The sequence below is a fragment of the Apus apus genome, chromosome 26 (genome assembly GCF_020740795.1).
Source record: "Apus apus isolate bApuApu2 chromosome 26, bApuApu2.pri.cur, whole genome shotgun sequence".
Taxonomy (NCBI): Eukaryota; Metazoa; Chordata; class Aves; order Apodiformes; family Apodidae; genus Apus; species Apus apus.
In genome coordinates, this window is record NC_067307.1 from 2,264,716 (window position 1) to 2,279,606 (window position 14,891).

General features: G+C 50.0%; 1 protein-coding gene across 3 annotated transcripts in view; it reads right to left on the minus strand.

Moving 5' to 3' along the window:
* XPO7 (exportin 7) overlaps positions 1-14,891 on the minus strand; it is a 49,508-nt gene that overhangs the window by 11,660 nt on the left and 22,957 nt on the right. For all 3 annotated transcript variants that reach the window (XM_051640887.1, XM_051640886.1, XM_051640888.1), the window contains exons 7-17: positions 13,448-13,613; positions 12,867-12,940; positions 11,281-11,400; positions 10,986-11,132; positions 9,478-9,650; positions 7,678-7,871; positions 6,320-6,425; positions 4,322-4,457; positions 3,374-3,447; positions 2,222-2,302; positions 1,567-1,630 (exon numbers count right to left, since the gene is read on the minus strand). In XM_051640887.1, coding sequence (XP_051496847.1) covers positions 1,567-1,630; positions 2,222-2,302; positions 3,374-3,447; positions 4,322-4,457; positions 6,320-6,425; positions 7,678-7,871; positions 9,478-9,650; positions 10,986-11,132; positions 11,281-11,400; positions 12,867-12,940; positions 13,448-13,613 — 1,335 coding nt within the window. The remainder of the gene's footprint in view (positions 1-1,566; positions 1,631-2,221; positions 2,303-3,373; positions 3,448-4,321; positions 4,458-6,319; positions 6,426-7,677; positions 7,872-9,477; positions 9,651-10,985; positions 11,133-11,280; positions 11,401-12,866; positions 12,941-13,447; positions 13,614-14,891) is intronic.

Genomic DNA, 14,891 nt, shown 5'->3' on the forward strand with positions numbered 1-14,891 from the left:
AACCTCCTGTGCTCCAGTTTGTGCCCATGGCCCCTTGTCCTGGCCCTGGACACCCCTGAGCAGAGTCTGGTCCCCCCTCCTGCCACCCCCTGGAGATACTGATCAGCACTGAGGAGATCCCCCCTCAGGCTCCTCTTCTGCAGCTGAGCAGCCCCAGCTCTCCCAGCCTTTCCTCACAGGCAGATGCTCCATCCCCTCAGCATCTCAGTGCCCTGTGCTGGACTCTCTCCAGCAGCTCCTTGTCCTCCTGGAACTGGGCAGCCCAGAACTGCTCACAGAGCTCCAGGTGAAGCCACCCCAGGACAGAGAAGAGGGAGAGAATAATTTTCAGCCTGTGCAAGGATGAGAGGCAGCGAGCTGCACGGTTATCTTGCTCAACACTTGACATCTGCCAGCTTCTCATCTCTATCTGGGAGAAGAGGCCACCAGAGGGCAACAGGCACCGTGGCTGCAGGCCCCGAGCAGCCTCTGATCTGCTGACAAAGACACCAGAGATCATCTTTCATCTTGGAATTCCCCAGGAGCAGGTGAACAAGGAAGCCTTGCTTTGCCCCTGGAGCAGAGATGCACAACCTGCCCCCCTCACTCATGGGGACTCCTCCAGGCTGCTGAAACCAGCTCTCTGCAGACACGTCCCAGGTTCCTCTGCCCACATTCTCCACAGAAACAGTGGCCCCAGACAACCAAGTCTCAACACAGCTTCTAGGTAGAACTGCCTGCAAAATATCCCCCAGCTCCAGGAACACAGCACCTGGCTCAACCACTCAGTGCCAACCTTCTGATGTGGTGCTGGAGCCCTGTCCCTACAGCATCAGAGCACCAAATGATCACAGGCTCCCAGGGGCAAGTCAGAAATCTGAGACTTGGCTGCTGGCTCCTGGTGGCTCATTCTGCCATTTCTGATTTCCAGTCAGCATCCCAGATCCAGGCAGGGATCAAGGAACAAGGCTGCTCTCCTGAGCACTGCAAGTGATGGCACTTGTTCTGAATCAGCACTTCGGGACTGAAAGCTGGGACACCAGAATGCTGCTGTACTTAGCACTAAAGTCCATCAGCAGAGCAGACTGCCTGCATGGGCAGCAGCTGGGGCTGTCCCCCACATTTCACCCTGGAGATGTCTGTCTTTTCTTGGAGAGTAAAGAGACCTCCACACATTAACCATGGAAGGTACCAAGACAATCATAAAATCAGAGACTGGTTTGTGTGGGAAGGGACCTTAAAGATCCTCTAGTCTCAACCCCCTGCATGGGCAGGGACACCTCCCACCAGCCCAGGTTGCTCCAAGCCCCATCCAACCTGCCCTTCAACACTGCCAGGGATGGGGCAGCCACAGCTTCCCTGGCAACCTGGGCCAGGGTTTAATTACAGCCCCTCAAAATGGAAGGGCAGCTTTGAAATGAGAGAGATGGAACACATGTTTCCAGTGGCTCATCTTGGAAAATGGAAACACCTGGAAGACATTAAGCTTCCCAAGTGTGTCCAGGTGTTAAAAATGAGGGGATTATCTGAATGAAGGCAGGTGGAAGAGTTTGCTAGGAGAGGAAAAGCAGAAGGGGAAGGACTCACCGTGTGATTGTTCAGCATGAACTGCACAGCACTCAGCTTCACCAGCTTCCTGACACTGCTGTACGTGCAGTGGGGTTAAGGAAGGAGCAGAGTCAGCAGGAAACTTCTTGCCAAGCTTCCAGGCACTTCCAGGGCAACACTGCAAGGGGCTTTTGTCTAGATTGTTCAGTCTGCTCTAGCCTCTCTTCCCTTAGCTTCAGGAGCAAGCAAGCTGCACACAGCTCTACTGCAGAGACCATTTTTTAGTCACTTGGCCAGGAAGAACACATAGAAGACCACAAGGCAGTCTGTGACTCAACTAACCAACCATGGGTAGTAAGCTACAAAGCAATTATGACCCCAAATAATAATTAAAACCTCCTTACAATATTATAGCCATCTACTGCAATTCAACACCTAGATGAACCATAGTATAGAAGAGACTGGTTTGGGTGGGAAGGGACCTTCAAGATCACCCAGTTCCAACCCCCTGCATGGGCAGGGACACCTCCCACCAGCCCAGGTTGCTCCAAGCCCCATCCAACCTGTCCTTCAACACTTCCAGGGAGGGAGCATCCACAACTTCCCTGGGTAACCAGTTCCAGTGTCTTACTACCCTTATGGTGAAGAAGATGATGGTGTCCTGTGCACCCAGCAGCTCTTCTGAAAAGGATATCCAATGGAGAGGTCATTGAGCAGCTGCAGCGTCTTGGAGGTGATAGGTTCACATCGACCCCAGTACTTCAGGTTGGTGATGCTAGGGAAGAGGACAACAAGGATGGATCAGAGGGGTTTGCTGGGCTTCCCCTTTGCTGTGTGGGCAGGTTCTTCCAGTGCAAAAGTCACCCAACATCATCAGCTCCACCCTCCACCGAAACCACAGACATCACAAGCCACAAAATATTGGTATAAAATCACTGTACTTACATTTGGTTGACTAGAAAATTATCCTTCAGATAATCTTCACTACTTGGGTCCCAAGCTACACTGGCCCATACCCAGGCCCTTGGAATTCTGTGGCACTCCAGGGCTGGTTTCTGCAGCAAGGGTAAGAGAATTCTGCGGCAGTGACTACATGCAGACGTATGCAATTCTGCACCTGCACCATCCACTGTCAGCTGCAGAATTCTAGTAGCCCTTGCTTCTTCCAGGAGAGCCATTTCAGCCCTTGGGGGTGAGGGAAAGGCAAGGCCCCAAAAGCAGGTAAAGATGGGGCCATGCAGAAGAAGTTGGGAGCTACTGGCTGCACGTCGCCAGGCACACGGCACTGGGAGTCAGCGTGGGAGCTACAGAATTGATTTAAAAATGCTAAAGGAAGCTGCCAAAGACATGACAAAAAGCCAGTGGACAGGCTGGGTCCAGAGGAAAACTGCCAAGGAACAGGCTGAACAGGGTGCCTACCAGAGTGGAGGAATTTGAAAGAACAAGGACTTGTCCTACTCTGGGACTGAAGGGCAGAGTTTGCCATGAAAAACCTCTGAAGGAGCAGTCCCCTCCCCTGGAGCTTTCGTGGCTGGTGATTGCCAACAGTCAAGTGGTAAGACACGAGTGCTCGAGGCTGTCCCCTCCCTGACTTTGGTTTGGCTAAGCAGGCACTGGAAAAAGAATCCATTATCCTGGTGTATGGTTTAGTTATGTGTCTCCACAGCCCAGGCCAGAATCCACGCTGGATAAATCAATCCTGGATATTGCACGTGACTTAAGCCCTGTCATTCTCCAGTAGCCAGATGGTCCTAGACTGAACAACACTCCCTCACAGTCCAGTTTTCCTGGTTCCACCTTCAAATAAACCCTGGAACCTCTGGTGCCTGCAGGCAGGAACACTTACATTTTCCCTATGAAGACACTCAGGACCATGGTCTCATCATTCAACCCCAGGACCTCGGAGAGGCGGCGGTACAGCTGGAGGGGGGAAAACAACACCAGTTTAAAAGCTGTCAACCAAACAAGAGATGATTAAGGATTGGGTTTATGTTCCTCTCCCTTTGTGGCACACAGGCCCAGGAGGGTGAATGCTCTGGGTCTTCCTAGGTGGGTCACAGCAGGTTCAGACCCTGTGCACAGAAGCTGGGCTTTTGCTTTTCCCAGGAAAAGGGGACACAACTGTGCTCCTCCACCTGTCCCTACACACAGTGTGAGTGACTTTGGCTGGAGCTCTAAGCCCCTTGTCACATCACTGCTCTGAAGGCTCCAGACTGGGGAAGGAAGATCACAGGTTACTGGAAAGGAAGAGAATCTCATTCTGGAGTAATGACCTTCCTGTTATTTACACTTACTGATGTATATTATTTATACATTTATATATAATCTATTTTAACAAGTTATGTTGCATCTCTGAAGATGCACCAAGGCATTCCAAGTCAATCTACAACTGCCTCGTGGTGAAGAGAAGGAGAAGGGATATTTATATTCACTTCAGAGCTGAGGAAGGAAGATACAGACCCTGAGCTCAGACTCCTGGGTGCACGAGGCAGCACAACTTGCACACTTTCACAGGTACCCAAGCTGAAGGGACCTCTTTGAAGCCAGCAGAAACCTGGCAGGTAACAAACCTGAAGCCAGGTTTCAAGTTCTAGGCCACTGTCACAGTCATGGCTCCTTCCTGACACTTGCAGAACCCAGTGTTGCAGAAATCAGCTTAAGGTTTGCAATGAAAACACTGGAAAATGGATCTAGGAAACACAGCAGTCGAGGCTCTGAAATAATTTCAGCTATCAGGGAAGCTTTCACTGGGCTTGGCATGACCAAGGAGATGTAGGCAATGGGGATGGATTACCTTGGAAGACTTCTGCACCTGATCTCCAATATAGATCTTCCTGAACTGCTCGAAGAAGCTCAGCATGGCCAGCTCCAGCTTCTCATTCCCAGCCTGTGCCAGGCGAGAGTCCGTCAGGTTCATCAGCTGCAGCACCCTGGAGAGAAGTGGGAAAAACACCCTTTGCTGCTGGATCCTGGGAGAAGGGAGGGATTTCTGGCACTTCATCATGTTTCCAGCCTGTGTGCAACAGTGTTGTTTATCTTCTGAGGGGATTGCTGATTTGGGTCAAGAACTGATAAAACTGGTAAGAAAACTCTGACCAGGACACATTCCCCTTCTGCTTGGGGGGAGGATTCCACTTCCCTTCTAACAGGGATGCAAGTGTTTGAATTGGCTGCAGAAGTTTCAGGTGCTTCAGCACACTCTCCCATTGACTGGCTCATCGTGTTCTCAAACCCACCTGAGAAACCACTACCTGCTCTCCTGAAGACAGCCAGGCTCTAAAGGACACTCCCACTTAATCACAGACCAGTTTGGGTGGGAAGGGATCTTAAAGATCATCCAGATCCCACCCCCTGCATGGGCAGGGACACCTCCCACCAGCCCAGGCTGCTCCAAGCCCCATCCAACCTGCCCTTCAACACTGCCAGGGATGGGGCAGCCACAGCTTCCCTGGGCAACCTGGGCCAGGCTCTCACCACCCTCACAGCCAACAATTCCCTCCTCATCTCCAACCTCAATCTCCCCTCTTCCAGTTTCAATCCATTCCCCCTTGTCCTCTCCCTCCCTGCCCTTGTCCCAAGTCCCTCCCCAGCTTTCCTGGAGCCCCTTCAGGCACTGGAAGCTGCTCTAAGGTCTTCCTGGAGCCTTCTCTTCTCCAGGCTGAACACCCCAACTCTCTCAGCCTGTCTTCATAGCAGAGTTGCTCCACCTCTGACCACCTTCATGACCCCCCCACTCAGGTCTGGGTTTTGCAGTGAGCCCTGCAAAGACCTGTGCACGGGCTCAGTGAGCAAACCTTGCTGGTGAGGAAAGGGTTTTAGGGTAAGTTACAGCAGTGACATTCTTTTTGAGAAGTGTCACAAAACAAGGAGTGAGAAAGAAGATACAATAGAGTGGACATCCACCACTGATGCTGGCACCAAAGGTAGCTGAAATACACAGGAGGTCTCACCATTTCCTCTTCAGTAACTCATCAGCTAGACAGGAAGCCAGTGCTTGATCTTATCTACTGGCTCACCAAGAGGCCAGCTTCCAGACATTCCCAGTTTAGCTCCTTTACTATCCCAGCTTCCAAGCAGAGCAATTAGGCTCTGGCTGTAAAGCCTTCAGGTTGTTCATATGTGGCAAATAAATCTTGCACTGGACAGGATTAAGCATTCTGAGAATCCAGCAGGTGTTAGTGGATAGTGAAAAGTTTTGACAAATTTAGAAGAACAACAACATAGACAGGACAAAACCCACTTTCAATTTTGAACTGGGAAAAAGACTTTTCATAGAATTGGAAGGGACCTCTGAAGATCATCTAATCCAACCCCCTGCCAGAACAGGATTGTCTATAGCAGATCCCACAGGAAGACATCCAGGTCTGGAATGTCTCCAGGGATGGAGACTCCACACCCTCCCAGGGGCAGCCTGTCCCAGGGCTCTGCTCCCCTCAGAGTCAAGGAGTTTTTTCTCATGTTGAGGTGGAACTTCCCGTGTTCCAGTTCATGTCCTTTGGCCCCCACCCAGCAAAGAACCCCACATGCGTTTAAGGCTGGATTAACTCCCCTCTTCCATGCTCTTCCCCTCTCCTTCTCCTTCTTACAACCCACACTTCCCAAGCTAGCCAAGCTGTGGCAGAAGTCTGAACAGGCTCTAGCTGGTGCCACCAATCTCTCCTTTCAGGATGGCCAGTCCCACCCTGCCCCGTTCAGCCACAAGAGGGGAAAGCAGATGGTGGCAGCTTCCTCAGAGCAGATTCTGGTGCTGACTTCAGCAGTGGTGCAGCCAGAGAGGAGTCAGCATCCCTACCGACAGACCAGCTCTCCATCCATGGCATCCTGCTCGTCCGTGCTGGCGAAGGAGACGCGGCCACCGATCACTGCCCCGATGATGTAGACCAGCCACGTCAGGCGCCCTGCAACCGAGACACGCGTCAGAGCTGCAGCACAGCCTGCACCACCAGCAGCAGCACGGGGAGCTGAGGAGATCTGCCACACACTGAGATCTCAGAGCCAGGAACAGCACCGAGGGGAAGCTGAGATCTGCAACCCCCAGAGGCATCAGAACCAAGAACATCACAGGGGAAGCTGAGATCTTCAACCCCCAGAGGCATCAGAACCAAGAACATCACAGGGGAAGCTGAGGAGACCTGCTACCCCCAGAGGCATCAGAACCAAGAACATCACAGGGGAAGCTGAGATCTGCAACCCCCAGAGACATCAGAACCAAGAACATCACACAGGCAGCTGAGATCTGCAACCCCCAGAGGCATCAGAACCATGTAGGAACATCACAGAGGGGAAGGTGAGATCTGCAACCCCCAGAGACATCAGAACCAAGAACATCACACAGGAAGCCGAGATCTGCAACCCCCAGAGACATCAGAACCAAGAACATCACAGGGGAAGCTGAGGAGATCTAAATTTTAGTTGGGCAAAACTAGGATTCACCAGGGGTATCTCTCTCCTTCAGTGCCCATCCACTCCAAAATACCTCAGCTGTTCACTTGGAGGACCAGGCACAACTTTACTAGGAAGGAAACCAGAATGCCAGGTCTGCCTGGAAGATTTTAGTCGTTTAAAGCCACTTTCTTGTAAACCTGTACCTGTGGATTTCAACATGAACAGCTGCTGGAAGCAGCAGCAATTTGGCCTGGAAGGGATCTTAAAGATCATCTAGTTCCAACCCCCCTCCATGAGCAGGGACACCTCCCACTAGACTAAGTGGCTCAGAGTCCCATCCAACCTGCTCTTCAACACTTTGGTCTCCCCATATGGCCAGTGGGGAAGTTCAAAGGAGCACTCCATACCTTGCCTCTGACAGGAGAGAGATGGGACAGGCAGTGCTGACCACCTGCGGATGGGGAACCTTCCTCAGAACTTGTCTGTGAAGGATTGGGCAAGGAGATGCACTAAGTTTCCCCCCCAAAAATGAACGGAGTCAGTTGTAGGACAGTGGTATCTCCAGCCACCACTGCTGTGTGCCTTGGGAGGGGCTGTCCTCAGCCAAAAATATTCCACACCACACAGGCACCTCTCCAAGGGAATGCCTGAGATCTGCCCCCATATTATGGGTATCACCAGGACTGCAGGCTTCTGAGATGGTCCTTTTGAGAATGGGCAACCTACAGCCAAGCTTGCAGGCCACAGCTCCCCAAACAGCCTCACCTTCTTGGACAGCAACGTCCATGGGGCTGGCAGTGGCACTCTGCAGCAGCTCCTGGTAGGACTGGGCTGACTGGTCAAAGAGCTGCACCAGCAGAGCACAAGTCTTCTCGTACTCACACCGGCCAATGGTGGACAGCTGATCCAGCTGCTGCTGCACAAGGCCAGTGTCATCCAGGGGATCCTCCAAACCATCCCTGAACAGCAAGAAAACAGATTAGAAGCACAGAATGGTTTGGGTTGAGAGGGATCTTAAAGATCATCCTGTTCCAACCCCCTGCGTGGGCAGGGACACCTCCCACCAGCCCAGGCTGCTCCAAGCCCCATCCAACCTGCCCTTCAACACTGCCAGGGATGGGGCAGCCACAGCTTCCCTGGGCAGCCTGGGCCAGGCTCTCACCACCCTCACTCTATCAAATACCCTTGGTCAGAACTGGGTGGTAACAGACTTTGAAGACTTAAAATGTAGACACAGCCTAAGCCATAACATTTTGGTAGAGTTGTGTTAATGGTTGCTAGAGTTAGGTTATGGTTGGGCTACATGATCTTAAAGGCCTTTTCCAACCAGAATGGCTCTGTGCTAAGCTTATTTCTATCAGCCAGAAGATGTTTTTTCCAGGCATACAACAATTCCAGTGACTAAAGACTCTGCCTCTACACTTGGAGAGCTACACAGACTGATGTAATAAGCTCCAGGTTACTGTGGCCATCAATCAGAACAGCAGAGGCTCAGGTGGAAAGGCCACCAGAACCTGGCATGACTAAGCTCTTCTTACATCTACAGCATTTATCCAGACCTTGCAAGACAATGTGCAGTGCCAAGAACAAGGTCTTTGCCTGCTTGTCTTTGTGAACCCAAGCTTTCCATCTTCATGTTTCAGCTGCCTTCTCCTCTACACACACCAACCTCAACACCAGGTTCATTTCAAACCCCAGCCCTGCTGTTCCTCCCTTGCACTGCTAGATACCTAAAAAGGGACAAACCCATCAGTCTTCCTGAAGAGAGCCATTATTTTCTGTATCTGACCATTTGTTTTCATCAAACACAAACACACCCAAGGCAGAATCCATCCCCCACAAATTCAGGCACTGCAGTGAGTCCTGAGGGCTGCCCCTGCACTCCAAGGATGAAAAGAATGAAAATGGGAAGGTACTGAGAGGTAGGATTTGTGCCACCCTACAGCAGCAAGGTAAAAATGAGGTGAATCACACTTTGAATCATAGGATCACAGACTGGTTTGGGTTGGAAGGGACCTGAAGGATCATCCATATCCAGCCCCCTGTGTGGGCAGGGACACCTCCCACTAGATCTGGTTGCTCCAAGCCCCATCCAACCTGCCCTTCAACACTGCCAGGGATGGGGCAGCCACAGCTTCCCTGAGCCAGTGTCTCACCACCCTCACACTGAGCAATTTCTTCCTAATATCCATCCTCAATCTCCTTCCAGTTTTAACCCATCAGCCCTTCCATATTTCTCTCTGCTGCCACGTAGATGTCATGTTGCAGATGTGTGAGGATGTAAGAGGAAACCTACCCACAACATGTTGGAGACCACTCAGCTTAGTCTGAGCTGAAGACTTAAGACTGAGTATTTAAAGCTGAGCAAGGTCTAAGAAGAAATACACTCCTCTTTCTTATAAGAGACAGAATATGTGATTCAGGTAAGAGTCCCTTCAAAACCCTTTGGTGACTCACAAACCCTCCCTCCAGTCTTGGCCTGCTTTTAAAAGAAAGCTCAGCAGAGGAACCACACCAGAGCTCTCTGCATTCAGGCTCTGGTGCTGCCATCTCTGCTTTTCTTACCTCAGGATGATGTGCACAGATTCCAGCCTGGATGTGATATAAGCTTTTGTGACTTCTGGTGTGTATGTTTCCAGCATGTGAGGTTCTGTGGCTTTAACATAGGGCACAGATGCAGCCAGTCTCTGCCACAGGCTCAGGAGATAGTGAACACTGTTTGGGGCAAACTCCCAGTGCTGCCAGGAGGCAAGAGCAGGAAGAAAAAGGAAACCAGTGAGTTACAACCTTGATTATTTTACCCATATTACTTTGACTTCTGTAGCACCAGATATAGAATCACAGAATGGTTTGGGTGGGAAGGGACCTGAAAGAGCAGCCAGATCCAACCCCCTGCATGGGCAGGGACACCTCCCACCAGCCCAGGCTGCTCCAAGCCCCATCCAACCTGCCCTTCAACACTGCCAGGGATGGGGCAGCCACAGCTTCCCTGGGCAACCTGGGCCAGGCTCTCACCACCCTCACAGCCAACAATTCCCTCCTCATCTCCAACCTCCATCTCCCTCTCCCAGTTTTCATCCATCCCCCTCATCCCATCCCTCCCTGCCCTTGTCCCAAGCCCCTCCCCAGCTTTCCTGGAGCCCCTTCAGGCACTGGAAGCTGCTCTCATGTCTCCCTGGAGCCTTCTCTTCTCCAGGCTGAACACCCCAACTCTCTCAGCCTGGCTCCAGAGCAGAGCTGCTCCAGCCCTCCCATCATCCCTGTGGCCCTGATAAGTTGCCCACAAATATGGCAAAATAGAATCATGGAATGGTTTGGATTGGAAGGGACCTTAAAGATCACCTAGTTCCAACATGTAAAAGCTTTGATGATCTGCTTGTCCATTTTAACCATGAATTGCAGTTCACACCTGAATCATTGGGCATTATCACCTTCCAACAAAGACTAAAAGATAATCCCAAATTCCCAGGCTGTGAAGCTCAGCCAAATCCTTTGGTCCCAAACTCCTCCCAAGCTCATACTGTGGAATGCTGCAGACAGCTCCCCAAAACTACAGTTTAAAGCTGTGATCCAGAGAAAATATTAAAACCTTAACAAACAAAGTCGTTATGCAAGCTATACCATTTTTTTTTAACCCATCCTCTGTGCAGGGGTGTAGCTACCAGCCCTGTACCAGTGGAAAACTCTGTGGGAATATGGCATAATGTTCATATTACTACCAATCCCTGCACTGGCATTTTAATAGCAAAGTGGTACAGAATTCTAAAAATAAGCCTTATTTAACAAGGTGGGTTGTTTTTTTTTCCCTCCTCCCTGCTAGGACATGGAAAGCCTCTGGAGGCACAGCAACCCTGCCTTCCCCCACATCCTGCTCCTGTTTCATTCAGGAGGAATTCACAGGGTAATCAAGGCTACAAGCACAGGATTCTGTCCCAGAGCCAGCATGGGGATGGAGGGAAAAATAACATGAAGTGAAGGAAGGGGCAAAGAACAGACCAGAGGGTTGTAATTTAGTTTCAAGAGAAGACAAGGGGCAAAAACACCCATGGAGGGGAAGTAAAACCCTTTTGTACCTGCAGGCTGGTGACAGTGAAGTTGGCAATGAGTCGGATGACCTCGGGGTAGTTCTCCACCTTCACCAGCTCTCCCAGCTGGTAATTGCTTTTCAACCGGGCCAGCAACCTGCAGAACTCGTGGTAGTTGTTTGGGTCTGACAGGCTCTGAGAGGAGAAAAAGAGGAGAATGGAGAAGACACTGCATGAGGGCCAACAGAGGGCCAACAGAGGGGATGTGGGTCATGCAGAGTTCTGGTGAAGAAACCTGATGCAGAGGAAGCACAATTCCAGGGCCTGCACCCGAAATACTCACCTGTGGGTTTTCCAGTATCCGTTTAACTCCGTCAACGAGATGAGATAAAAACTTTGCCCTTTCTGCATTGTTGAAGAGGGATCTGCGGACAGAGGCAATCTGCACCAAGCAGGATAAAACCTACCAGGGGCAAAGAGAAAGGACAGGGAAGGAAAGATCAGAACACTGAAACGAACGTCGCGTTTCCTTTCCACGCCGCGGCAAATTGCTTCGATCCGATGCTCCTGTGGGTGCTACACAACAGGTCCTGCACCTCTGCAATCGTGTAGGGCAGGTGAAATCATAACTACAAGTGAACAGACTGCTCAGGGAAGTGGTGGAGTCACCATCCCTGGATGTGTTTAAAAGTCATGTAGGTGTGGTGCTGAGGGACACGGTTTAGCAGGGGGCTCGGTAGAGTTGGATTCGTGGTTGGATCTGATGATCTGAAAGGTCTTTTCCAACTGAGTCTATAAAAGGAACATCATCTCCCTCCTGACTTTCAGAGGGGGGTTCCCAACTCTGCTCCCAAACATGCTGGGATTTCTTCAGATTAAGAAGACAGATCACTTAAGACTGAAAATACACCAGGGCTGGCAGGGGAAGCTGGTGAACAGCACTGATTTGGGGAAGCATCACGGAAGATAAAAGACTGGCAAGAAGAAGAATTAAGTTGTTCTCAACCCAAAGCTCTAAAATTTAGAGTCAATTTCAAGGGTGCAGCTTCAGTTGTAATAGGCTGCTGAATGGGTTTGAAGAGGAGGGGCAGCTGGTCATGACCAGCATCCAGTAATCCCCAGCTCCCTTGAACAGCTCTACCTGCTCAGCCTCCCACGTCTCCTGATCCAAGAGGCAGGACAATCCAAGGCCTAATTGCTTCAGATTTCTATTCAGTAATAATAAAAAACGTCTCACACTGTTAAATCTCTTTCATGAATATTTGAGGCTCTGAATTCAGAATTAGCATCTAACCCTTCAACATAATGAGCAGTGCTGAGAAATACTTGGTGATAAAATACTTCCCTCCTTAGCCAAAGGCACATTTTCCTTGTGGCATTAATTATCAAAAGTATTTATCCAATAGATAGATTTGCAGGCAGGTGGCTTTTTTTTTTTTCAAGAAGAAATGATCCCAACTTCCAGTTCAGCTGTGCTACTGGGCCATTTCACCCAGCTGGGACGTGGCCTAGTTTTCCAGTGTGGAAGGAGAAATTACATCCCTGGGTTGTGCTCCCAGTCTTGCTCTCTCCTCACAGTGGGGTTTTAGGATCAACCTGGCAGTGCAGTGGGAATAACTAAAGCTACAACCCTCAGAAAGGCTTTATTGCTGAGCATGCAGGCTTTAAGCTGTGCAAGGACCAAGCAGGTTGGACTTTCAGCAGAAAAACCTGCTTTAAGGTCAAATCCAAAACCTGTAGATGCATCACAATTAGCAGCAGCAGGACCAGCCTCCCCTTTGTCACCAGAGCACAGGTCAGTGCCACCAAAGTCAAGGCAACTCTGGAATCAGCCTACAGCATTTTAAGCAGCTCTTGAGTCTCCCAGATGAATCCTACAAACACTTTCTGGTAGAGGAGTCTGTAAGGAAAAAAAACCACTCAACTTACCAGAGGAGAAAACGAAGGAGGGATGGAATGATACAGATCAAAGAACAACTGAAGTGTTGAAGAATCCAAGAACGCTGAAAGAGAAGGGAGCATTTTACTGAAAACAACTCAACTTGCTGCTTTCCACAGGTCTAAAGCTTCCCAACAACGGCCTGTGCACTTGTCACACCCCCTTTCCTAGAAATGAAGTGAACCCAGGGGCACTTGGTCTTAAGGCAAAATTATAGGAGAGTATTTTAAGAAGGCCATCTGTGAACCTGCCTGAAAAATGAGTGCTGAGAACAGCAGGGATGTTAAGAACAGGGGCTGAGTTATTTCTTAGTTACATTTTTAAAAAGGAAAACCAAGTTGGCTGTTTCTTGCAACTGGCAGGTGTCAGATTTAAAGGGTAGAGGAGTGTTTTTACAGCCACGACAGCCAACCCAAACTGAACTGCATGTGTCATCACCCTGAGGAAAGGCTGGATTGTACATCTGGCATCGCACGCACAGCTGATCTGCTCAGCAGACAGAGGGTTCCCAAGCCACCCCTGCCCTCAGCTGGTATGCTGCAGATTAACCCTCTTCCTCCCCCAAGATTACCTGATCTCCAACTGGTTGGGATCTGCACAGTGCAAAGATCATCTGAGGACTCATCTGTTGATGTGCCAATGAAATCAAAGTTCAGGCAATTATGTGTCAGCTTAAGCAGCTGCATGAGCAGACCATGCTGGCTCTCATCATTTAGATTTAGGTTCTTCCCAGAAGCCTGTAAAATACATGGGATGAAAAAGAAAATCAATGAAAAGATCAAGGTGACAGCTGAGTTTGAGGCAGCAATTCAACCTGAAACAGGATCACGTGTCACAAGCACCAAGCCCAGCTCTCACACACTCTTCCAGACAACGTGTGGATGTACATGTTCAGTCTTCACACAAGATGGATAAATAAATAGGCAGCACTTTCCTTATCACTTGGCTGGGACTGCAGAGGGGAAAAGTAGCCAGGCTTGCCAGCTTGCAGTTCCACTGTGAGATCCAGGAGATAAGGAAGTTCTTACTAAGGTTAAACACAAGAATATCTTTTCTGCCTGACAAGCACTTGGCAGCAGGGAATCCTGTTGCTCCACCTAACCCTCTTCTGGAAAGGAGAGCATTCCCTGTGGTTGCAGAGACCATCTGTGTGAGCTCTGCTGTGCTTACAGCTTGCTGGGGAAACGGGTCCTCTCAGGTAACACAAAGAAGAGGGAAACATGGATCCTCTGAAGTAACACAAAGAACTTGATAGACACAAAATGACAGGTCACTTCACTGAGGTTGAAATGTAGGACCCAGGGTGGTAGAGCAGGGACAGGCCACTCTACCCTTTGTATTATCACTTGTTACTTTAACTTCTTCCAGCTGGGCTCTACTGCAGATCACCCATGAGATGTCTTCCTTTTGACAAGGGCTTCTAGTGAGAAAACAAGGGGTGATGGTTTAAAACTGGAAGAGGGAGATGGAGGTTGGAGATGAGGAGGAAATTCTTGGCTGTGAGGGTGGTGAGACCCTGGCCCAGGTTGCCCAGGGAAGCTGTGGCTGCCCCATCCCTGGCAGTGTTGAAGGGCAGGTTGGATGGGGCTTGGAGCAGCCTGGGCTGGTGGGAGGTGTCCCTGCCCATGCAGGGGGTTGGATCTAGAAGATCTTTAATGTCCCTTCCCACCCAAACCATTTTATGATTCTATGATGATTTCTGAGACCTCTAATTGACCACCAGATGCACCTGAAATAAGCCAAGGAACTCAAAAGCTTCCAGAGCTGTTATGGCTCAGGAGGATGGGGAAGGCTGACTGGGATAACTGTACAAGCCTTTGCTTCCTTGAGAAACCAGGAAGAGAAAAAAGATCAAATTACACCCACGTACCCACCTTTATTCCTGACAGAACCAGAGCTGCTCATTCTGAAATGGCTTTAAAATAAAATTTCCTGTTCACTCTTTGTCCTATTTGTCAACTTTGACACTTCACTCAGCTTGAAGGGTAAAAGTGAAGCCAATCAAATCTGTGCCA